General features: G+C 49.2%; 2 protein-coding genes across 5 annotated transcripts; one reads left to right on the forward strand and one right to left on the reverse strand.

The window, feature by feature from the left end:
* The first annotated feature begins 157 nt into the window (after positions 1–157).
* On the forward strand, positions 158–7,616 carry LOC131668791 (tRNA-dihydrouridine(16/17) synthase [NAD(P)(+)]-like). The gene is made up of 10 exons (XM_058943226.1): positions 158–474; positions 911–2,174; positions 5,607–5,825; positions 5,899–6,058; positions 6,129–6,324; positions 6,395–6,643; positions 6,728–6,873; positions 6,948–7,045; positions 7,132–7,290; positions 7,363–7,616. Exons 2-10 carry the CDS (start codon positions 1,014–1,016, stop codon positions 7,519–7,521), a joined length of 2,547 nt encoding a protein of 848 aa, XP_058799209.1. The 5' UTR covers positions 158–474; positions 911–1,013; the 3' UTR covers positions 7,522–7,616.
* A 28-nt stretch (positions 7,617–7,644) lies between these two features.
* Positions 7,645–10,177, reverse strand: LOC131668798 (protoheme IX farnesyltransferase, mitochondrial). 4 transcript variants are annotated; one of them, XM_058943237.1, is made up of 7 exons: positions 9,995–10,177; positions 9,368–9,480; positions 9,004–9,286; positions 8,730–8,925; positions 8,480–8,652; positions 8,087–8,404; positions 7,645–8,016 (listed from the first exon to the last, which is right to left on the reverse strand). In XM_058943237.1, the coding sequence occupies exons 2-7, from the start codon at positions 9,440–9,442 to the stop codon at positions 7,799–7,801; spliced, it is 1,263 nt and encodes a 420-aa protein (XP_058799220.1). In that variant the 5' UTR covers positions 9,443–9,480; positions 9,995–10,177; the 3' UTR covers positions 7,645–7,798. The 4 variants fall into 4 exon arrangements, with proteins under 4 accessions (XP_058799220.1, XP_058799219.1, XP_058799217.1 ...); XM_058943236.1 differs by having other exon boundaries at positions 9,915–10,177; XM_058943234.1 differs by having other exon boundaries at positions 9,785–10,177.
* Positions 10,178–10,439: the final 262 nt, after the last annotated feature.

A 10,439-nucleotide genomic window follows, 5' to 3' on the forward strand; every position in this document is an offset into this window, starting at 1 on the left:
GCGTGCGATTGACATGACAACCGCTGCCACGGACGTACGCCTCGCGTTTCCGAAAGCTCGCTGAGAAAGAAGAGCCGAGGGCGATCCTCTCACGCACCCTCGTATCGATCAAGCTCGCGCTGGCTGCGCATTCGTCGCGGCGCCGGCCGCAAGTGTGCCGCAGTGTGGTGGCCGCGCGCCGAGCGGAAAAAAGCCATCGCGGGCTCTCCACCCAGTGCGCTCTGGAGTTGCGTGCGAGGAGGTGCACCGCGATGACGAGGTTGCTATGCCGCTATCGATTCGCGCGAGTGCAAGTTAGGCGGCCCAGTGACACGCGCGTACACCGTTAACGTCCAATACCGAGTGTGTGTCTGTGCGGTGCGTGGAGGGGGCGGGGGGTGAGTTGTAAAGCCAAGATATCCGATGGTATGTGGAACCAGCAAGACAAAGGATTGATGAGACGAGCAGCGGATCGGAACGTTAACTGGAACTCGGGTAAGTTATGTCCAGTTTGTCACTCATTGCACTTGTACACGGGAAGAGGGTCGTGGTGCGCGATTGGCCATCGATTCGCGCTCCACTTTGTCGCGGCGCGCGCGAGCTGCTCCCCGTTCGAGGATTGGGTCGTTCGCTGTTTAGGATCGGCCGACGGCTGGGGGAAGCTGATCGAACGTTAAGCTTTCACTTTGATTCGCGTAGCAGAAATAAACGAGCTGTTGATTGGATCGATGGCCAGCTCGTGAATAACCAAGCAGCCGTCCATAAGTGCGGACGAACGCGGCGCTATTACTGTCCCGCGTTCAATGACGAATGCCCAGTTGGTCGGCCGCCGAGAACGCGAGCCAGTCGTGGCGCGACGCGACTGTTCAAGCGTGCCGGTGCGTCCGCGGAGGGAGCATCAACTGTAACCCGCTCGATCTTTGGTCGACAGCATCCCTCCTCCATGCGACGACGAGAAGCGGCATCGGCGGTAGGAGGAGGCCGTTAGTAGGGTCGCGGCTCGCCTGCGCGACCAGCGATGCCCGCGCTGTGCGATGCGCGTCGGCCGAGCAGCAGCAGCAGCAGCAGCAGCAGCAGCAGCGGCGGCGGCGGCGACGTCGACGGGGGGCCGAGAGCCCGGCAGTGCGCCGGCGAGAGCAGTTCGGGCCAGCGGCCTGTCGCGCTTCTGCTCGCTGCAGGAGGTGGGTCTGACGCCACCGGAGCAGCGGCGCTTCCGGCGTATCCACGGCCTGCAGCTGCCGCTGCACCCGCAGCAGCTGCTCGGCTGGCTGGTGCTGCTGAGCGTGCTCGGCGGCACGTTCGTCTGGCTGCTGCCGCCGTTGGCGCCGGCGCTGCGCGCGCCCGCGCTCGGCGCCGTTCTCGCGGCCACCTGCGCGCACCTGGTGGCCCACTTGGCCGCGCTGCTGCTGGACCCCGCCGAGGCGGCCGTTAGGCGCCAGCCGCGCGACCAGCTGGTGCCCGAGTTCGACCGCGCGCGCCACCTGCACGTCATCGAGGATGGGCGCTGCCACCTGTGCAACGTGGACGCCTCGAGCGCGCGCACCAAGCACTGCTCCGTCTGCAACAAGTGCGTGGCCAGCTTCGACCACCACTGCAAGTGGCTGAACAACTGCGTGGGCCGGCGCAATTACCCGGCCTTCGTGGCCTGCCTCGTCTCGGCCGTCTGCCTGGCCCTGCTCGTGCTCGCGCTCTGCGCGGCCGAGCTCTCGCTCGCGCGCCTCGAGTGGCGCCAGCTGCGCCAGCTCAACCACACCGGCATGGACAACGTGACCCTGCCGCTGAGCCTGCCGCTGCCCGGCACCGGCTCCCTGCTCGTCGTCTGCGTCGTCGGCGTCCTCTCGGCCGTGGCCGCGGTGCTGCTCATCCACTTGTGCTTCTTCCATGGCTACATCGCCTGCCTGGGCGTCACCACCTACGAGTACGTGCGCAGCAAGCAGGCCGCTCGGCAGGCCGTCGCCGCCGCCGCCGCCGCCGCCGCCGCCGACGCAGCCGACGCGGTGCCGCCCGGCGGCGCGCTGGCCCGCGGCGGCTCCGAGCCCGGCGCCGAGGACCTGCGCTACCACTTCTGCCAGAGCGTCGACGCCGACGAGGCCGCGCGGCGGCGCGCCGACGGCCGCGACGTCTACTTCTGCTCGAGCCACGCCTCGAGCAGCAGCAGCGCGCGCGTTATCCAGCGCGCCGGCTCCACCACGCTGGTGCAGCGCACCAGCCTGGAGAAGGAGCGCCGCGACTTCCACCTCTACTTCTCCTACGAGTCCAAATTCAACGAAACGTCCATCGAGCTGTCGCAGACCATGAGCCACGGCGACGGCGGCGACGCCGGCGACGGCCAGCGCCGGCCGACGCAGCGGCTCGAGCCGCTGGAGCTGAAGCCCTCGACGCCCTCGCCGGTGTCCTGCTGCTTCTCCATCATGGGCCAGCCGGCCGGGCGCGCCGCCGCCGCCGCCGCCGCCGACAAGCCTCAGCCGCGCAAGCCGCGCCAGGCCGAGCAGCTGGCGGCGCGCTCCTGCGCGACCGTGCGCCGCATCCAGAGCTTCCTGCGCGCGCGGCTCAGGAAGCGCGCGCGCCAGCGGGCCATCGACTCCGAGGCGGCCGGCGGCGCGCGCCAGAACAAGGTCGAGCCGCTCGGCCCGGAGGCCGCGGGCCCGCCCGAGCCGCCGGCGCTGGCGCCGGTCAAGCTGCCGCCGCTGGCCCTGCCGCCCAGGCACTCCGCGCTCGCCGACAAGCGGGCGCTGAGGGTGAGGCGCGCGCCCCTCGGCCACAAGCGCCCGCGCTTCAAGGTGGGCCCGCACCTCGCCCAGTCGGCCCAGCTCTCGCCGATCCCCGAGTCCGAGCTGTCCAAGCCGGCCTCGCCCAAGTCGCCGCCGCTCGGCAGCAGCCGCTTCGCCTTTCCGCCGCTCACCAGCGCCTAGGCTGCCGGCCCGCTCCGACCTGCTCCCGAGTGTCCGGCTGTGCGCAATGGCCTTCTCGGCGCTCGGTTCCCCTCTGTCCCCACCACTGGCGATGCACATTTTTACGCCGTTTCTTAACGAACGTCGAGTTTGCAACTGATTGCTTTCGAGGCGTTATCAATTCATTTTCACGAATCAACGGTGCGATATGTCGATGAATCTTAGTACAATCACAATCACTCAATGAAACTCGTGTGCCAATTACACAATTGTTCGTCTACTACTTTGTTAACTTAGCTCTCGTGTCGACCACCAAGTATTTGGCAGTTGATTGTGAAACATGCAATTGAAGAAGAAAAAGCATTATTAGATAAACGAGTAAGGATTTCAAATATCACTGTAGGAGTAGGAATCGTCACTTAGTCTGTGAACAAATAAAAATATGCAGTTATCCATTATTGCTAAATTTTAGAATACACTTCAGCAGTACTATGACAATCTTTGTTTGAACGAAAAACAATGATGAATATTTATTTTTTGGTAGCAATTGTTATTTCATCAAGGGCAGAAACAGCTTCGAGAAAAGAATTGTTTATTCAATTACTCTTATACTATAAAAATACGTTTAACTAGAATTCAGATATAATGGTAACGATCATTAAAATTTATTCCAATCAATTAAAACGTATTGAAAATCATTGCGTTCTATTACAGGATATAGATTCTGATTGATAACAGATAAAACGTATAATCGCAATGTCAATTATGACGCACATATGAAAATCAAAACTTACCGTAGATAGTAGTTTTCGAGTTAAACTAAATATTTTACTAGAGTGATAGTGGAAAAGAATTAGCGGGGTTACATTTAGGCGTGTCTGTAGAATTTACGCACGATTACAACAAAACGTTACGTGTATAAGTCAGTAATGCACATTTTTTAGTACTGCAACAAAAAGCGTATTGTGCGAGTGCTCCTCTTATGATTTATAAACAATTGCAGAGTGTATATCTTGAATTTGCTAGTTAAAAAATACACAATTTAACCACTGTAAAGTGTGATTTCTTCGAGTGCATTCGAATTAATGATACAGCCGATGGCTTTTTAATCGATTAAACAAATATAAAAATACATTAACGAGATTCGTCTGCCCTTGATTTTTAATCCATAATTTTGTCAAAGATTCGTTGATCCGTCAATATCACTTGACCTAGCATCACACTGGTGTGACGCAAAACCATGCGAAAGTCATCATCAAAGGATTGTTTGGCGTGTATAAACGGAAACTGACGCTTCATCCATTTCATCGAATGTAAAGTAAACCAAGATATGCAATTGCCACAGTGCGCCTGTGCGTAATTGAAAAGTTTAGACCTCTATTTTGCATAAATAATGAAAAACGTGTATATTCGCCGAGAAACGCGAGCTTTTCTAACGAATAATTTTACTGTCCTATATTAACGATATAAAACTTGAAAGAACGAGCGATGCCCATTGTTCCGCAATGAAATAAAACAGTCCAAAAAAAAAATCGTAAGCGTCCGTGGTTATATTTTCGTTGCGCAACAAAGACTGAATAAAAAATTAATTAAAGGAATGAATAAAAGCAAGAGAGGAATTTTTAAATGTATAAAGATGTGTTGCAAAGCATTGCCGCACGTTGGTTTTTACCGTTTCCTAAAGAAAGCAGTGTAATGCATTTTTGCGTCTTTTACGTAGGCAAATGCCAACATCGCGTGGATCTCGCTGTACGTTGGAGAAGATAAGCGATTACGTTGTCGGATCGAGCGAATAGCACTACAGGCATGGGGCTATACATTTGAAGCACATATTTTTTCCATGCGATACAAGGCAAGATGCTTTAAGTACATTTTGTATCCATGCGCGCTATTTGATTATTTCATTGAATAATTCATTGGAAATAAAGCTGGAAATAAAAACTTTAATGACTACTTCATTCAATGTCTACTTTTTTCAAAGCTTCCTCCTCGTTTTTCATTTCATTTTATAATCCATTTATTCCCTACGAATGTACGTATTTTTATCGGATAATTTATTTCAATTTTCTTCTCGCCGTCCATTTTTGATATACCAGTATCGTTGTCCTCGATCCGTGTAGGCATTAAAAGAATAAAAATCTCGTCAGTTGTTAATTGATTTTCGAAGAGCAGTGATGCTCCATTGATGAGTGTCAGCTCATCCTTACGCACACATACAGGCGCGCGCGCCAAGCTTGAATTCACCAACTCCTAAGTCGGTTTGTGAAAGAAGACGCAACATTTGAACGGAAACTCTTAATACGTAAAATTTTTCAAGTCATATCCTTCATTTGGGATCGAACTGAAAGAGACCCGTTCAAATGTTAACGATCAAGGGCATAGAGAAAAGCTAAGTGATTGGTGTATAATCCGAGCACAAATACGGTCTTGTTTTGAAAGCTGTTGACGGAAAATGAAGCGAGGTTTCGATTCCTTTATTAGCTAGACTGATTGCGGGGCACAGCGATACTGGCACATTTAAAGCAGGGCAATCGGCGAACATTGAGGAGCATTAAGAGCGTTTGAGCAAAGATTTGATTGTTCGCTGCTTAAGAGCCCAACCGCCGGACAAATGTAGCAAGGCTTATCGAGAAATGAAACGCAGTTGGTTTTCTAAAGAGAAACTGGTGTTCCAGAACAGAAATGGACTCGGCGGCAGAGAGAGACGGCGGCCCGGCGCAGCCGAGCGACGAGAAGGAAGAGGCGAACCTGTGGAGAGACGTGCTGGGCTGCCCTCGTTACGTGCTGGCGCCGATGGTAGACGCCAGCGAGCTGGCCTGGAGACTGCTGAGCAGAAGGCACGGCGCGCAGCTCTGCTACACGCCGATGCTGCACTCGTCGGTGTTCTGCCGGGACGCCAAGTATCGCGCCGAGGCGCTTGCCAGCGCTCCCGAGGATCGGCCACTCATCGTCCAGGTACAGAGTTGGAGGGGTACTCTTTGAGCTCCTGGCCCCGATGGCGCCCGTAGCAACCGATCGATCGTTGCAGTTTTGCGGAAACGACCCGCGCACGCTGCTGCAGGCAGCCCAGCTGGCGGAGCCCCATTGCGACGCGGTCGACGTGAACATCGGCTGCCCGCAGGCGATCGCCAAGAGAGGCCACTACGGAGCCTTCCTACAGGACGACTGGGCCTTGCTGAGCGACATTGGTACGCGAGTCGCCGCACGCGGACAGACACGTAAGACCAATTCTCAAACGAAGCATTGTTGGCGCGACAGTGTCTACGATGAGCAGGGGCCTGCGCATAGCTGTCACGTGCAAGCTGCGGGTCTTCCCGGACGTCGGCAGGACCGTGGAGTACGCTAGGATGCTCGAGGCAGCGGGCGCGAGGCTGCTCACGGTGCACGGCCGCACGAGGGAGCAGAAGGGCCCGCTCACGGGTCTGGCCTCCTGGCAGCACATCCGCGCCGTCAAGTGAGTCGTCACCACCGCCGGCCTGCTCGGCCAACTTGCTCTCGACTGACGGCGGAGCGCTCGTTCGCAGGAGCGCGCTCGGGGTGCCCGTCATCGCCAACGGCAACGTCCAGAGCCTGCAAGACGCGGTCAGGTGTCTGCGGGAGACCGGCGCGGAGGCCGTCATGTCGGCCGAGGGCAACCTCTACAACCCGTGCATCTTCGAGGGCAGCTATCCGGCCTGCTGGGAGCCGGCCACCGAGTACCTGGACATTCTGGATCGCCATCCGGCCCCCGCCTCCTACGTCCGCGGCCACCTGTTCAAGCTGTTCCAGCACGTGTACGTAGAATCCGCTCGAGCGCTCTTTAACGCGGTCTCGCCCCGTTTCTCACGTTGCTGTCTGTCGCTGCTTTTTGAGATTAGCTTTCTGCTGCCGGACAACGCAGATGAGCGAACGATGTTGGCGCAGAACTCGACCATGGAGTCCTTTAGAACGGTGGTTGCAGCGCTCAAGGACAAGTATTTGCCCTATCACGAGGGTCGTCTGGTTTGGCGACGCCAAAACGAGGGTGCGTGCATCGCCCCCCCCCCCTTCCGTGCTTAATGCTCCACCGATTCATGCTTTTTCTCTTTTTTTTCGTAGATTACAATCTCGTGCTTCCGCCTTGGTTATGTCAGCCATACGTTCGCGATAGTCCAGAAGAGCACATCAACAAGGTGGAAGCCAAGAAATTGCAAACGGTCAGAATGGCTTCGCGCGTTTCTTTTTTTTTTTTCGTTTTTTTCAACTGTGTAATTTTCATTTCGAAATTTTTTTTTTCCAGCAGGAAACTACGACCGTGAAACGCGAGTACAAAGACGAAGAAGGAAACGAGATTTCAAGAAAACGGCTAAAAAAGTTGAGGCGAATCGCTAGACGACCAAACAGACCAGCTGTAACGGTTAAGCGTGGCTCCAATTTGTGCGACAATTGTCCTAATCCATTGGTACATCAGCAGATCATTTTCGTCACGTTGTCTTTAGGAACATTCTCAACTCAAACAATCGATTGTTTTCAGGGCTCCAAATGTGAATATCAGCTCTGTAGGCAATGCTGTCGAAATAAATGTTACACTGAAAATTTAGATTGCCCAGGCCACAGAAATTTGACGAAAACAAGACGAAAGACTGCCATCGAGTTTGCCGCACAAAGAAAAATAGACCAGACAGAAAGTTGACAAAGAATATTTTTTTACTTTTGTAAATAATATTACTTAAATGATTGATCTATTTTTAATGCTGTTTTATCTTCAATAAAAAGTTTTTAATTATTGAATCCACCGTTTAAACTTAAAAGAGTACTTTATTGTTATCACTGCAACAAATTCGCATTTTCGTTTCTTTATATTACAATATCGTATTTTACAAAGTCTTCTCGACTAATATTTTACAAATGTGTACAATTTGCGAATCTACGTCAGTTTCGCAAATTTGCATCAGCCTCGAATCATTTATTCAAGCTGACGTCGGTTGTAGAACTCTTGATATCGTTTCAACAAGATTAGTTTTTCCTTCAACTTCAGTCAATTGTGAATTTTCCTTTTTATCGGATTTTAGAAACCAGTATTTCTTACTTATAAGCATTAACGTCATTAAAATTGGCAAATGTATCAATGAAAATCGAAACAATCGTCGCGATGTCTTAGCGTCACCTTCTTTGTTGAACTCCCATGCTATAAAAAGGTAATTAATTTCAATGTAAGAAAACATCACTTAAACTCACACAAATTTCCGAATCCCTACCTAGATACAGAAAGTACGCATTCAAAGGAGTAGATGCAAGGGCGAACCACCAATGTGTCACATCTAAAACAGGTGCCAAGTACGAAAGCGCCGTGAGTACAACTGTGTAACGGAATGATGTTCGTCGGCAGAGATCAGGATTGCTGACTGCCATCATTCTGTATCCAGCTTTTGTATAATCTGGCCTCAGGTTCCACGACAGAGCATTGAAATGAGGGAATTGCCACGCGAATAATATTCCAGACATTATCCATGCACCAGGATCGGCTATACTACCAACGCAACCTGCCCATCCCATCAAGGGAGGTACTGCCCCAACTGAAATTGATATTTTTTTGCTTATCCAAGTTTTTTTTCTTTAATTTAAAAACAAATAAATTTAAAATAGTTTACCGATAGAACCGACCCACGTATTTAGAATACTAATGCGTTTCATGGGGGTGTATATTGATGTATATAAAAGGAAATTGGCACCTCCTAATATTGCTGTTAAAGTATTGACTTGTGCCAGCAACGCTATTCCCGCCATACCGGATATTGCAGCAAACGTAATAGCATGCCCTGGACTAAAAGTTAAATACATACAGTTACCAATACGATCAATGTATTTTGATATTTAAAACATTTTTACGTAAATACTCACGCTAACAAACCACGGACTAGAACTCTATTTTTGGTTCGTGCCATTTGAGCATCATAAGGAACTTCCATGGATTGATTAATAGCATTTGCAGCTGCTGAAACTAAACCAGTTCCAGCTGAACATGCCAGAAAGCTGTAGAGTTCAAATGCTCCTGGCGCAATAGCATAACCACCCATAGCAGTGATGACTACTAAAGCTAAAATGTAAATATGTATGCTTTTAAAATCATTTCAGTGACTGACTTATTGTTGATTAACAAATATGTATAACTTACAAGTTAATCTTATTTTTGACAACATAAGACAATACTTATGGAGTTTTGTTGGATTGACTTCTATCTCTCCCCATTTCCATTTATGCATAGTTCCTGCTTTATTTTTGTTATAGATAATATCTTTAGTTTCAAGATAACCATAATCTGTGTCAGGAGGAACAAGAGTTTTTGAATCTATGACGATGGAACGTAGTTTGCTTCTTTCGCTGACAGTGACACATGGAGGTTCTTTGAATTTTTCTGGTTTGGGCTTTAATTTTGGTTGTGCAACACTTGCAAAATGCTTAAATTTGAATAAAAAAACCAATAAATATACATTAAATTATCCTTCTATTACAATAAATTTTATTTTGATAAGACTCACAGTCACTGATATTAGTTTGGAACTGGATATACATATTTTATGACTAAACTTGATTGATTGTAGGGTCAAGATCATGTTAAACTACCTTGGCTGTGCAGCCTTTCACTTTCATCCTGTAATTATTTTGAAAGAATTTAGTAGAAGAAAAAATAACTGCACTATATCCTTTGTTTATATAACTTTTAATATATGCAAATTAATAACTATGGTTTATAATGACAAACCTTGCTAGTTACTGGTAAAAATCAAAATACCATTAGTATTTAAAAATAGAATATACAAAAATATAAAAACAAGTATTATTCAAATTTTAACATTTCAATACAAAACAGTAAATTTCATATACTGCTAACCAGTTGAAATGTATATATTTAGTATATCATATATCGTGTGACAATATGCGATAAAGCTGCATACCAAAATTACATCGTTCATAACGAGCAGCATATAACTCGGACGCGTCAAAATAGCAACACATGTTTCGGAGTTATTATCTATATCACGTTAAGGAAAAAAGCAGAAGCCTCAATTAATGGCTATAACCAACTTGAATCACGGGATGACACTGTATAGTCACGGGCACGTTTTGCACGCAGACAGCACACTCGCGAGGCCAATTCGACGAACCTATATTCCTGGCACAACGAAGCCCTTATAATCCGATACTTCTACACTTGGCACAGTTGTAGAGCTCCAGGAAATATGAAGAGATGATCGGTTCATCGGTATTGCATAATAAGCTGACGTATTTTAGAGGTTAACAAAAGCGAGATAAAGGGTTGGTTGATTGTTGAGGGTGCGCCTTAACTCATTGGCTATGGCTGGTGGAAAATTTGCCACTGCCATCTATGAACGGTTTTTACAAGATAAACGTCGAAACTGTGGTCGAAAACATGGCCTCTAACAAATAGGTCGTTATATACTGCAAGCACAGGAATTGCCGATGTATATTTCTACTGTGGTTTCCAATTCTGGACCATTTAAAATTTTCAGATGGAAAAATAGCTTTATCTAGTTGAAAAACTGTTTTTGTCACATTAAAAAACGTTTCCAATATTTAAAAATAATTTTT

Source organism: Phymastichus coffea, unplaced genomic scaffold (assembly GCF_024137745.1).
Source record: "Phymastichus coffea isolate CEN01 unplaced genomic scaffold, Cenicafe_Pcof_1.1 PCOF00083, whole genome shotgun sequence".
NCBI lineage: Eukaryota > Metazoa > Arthropoda > Insecta > Hymenoptera > Eulophidae > Phymastichus > Phymastichus coffea.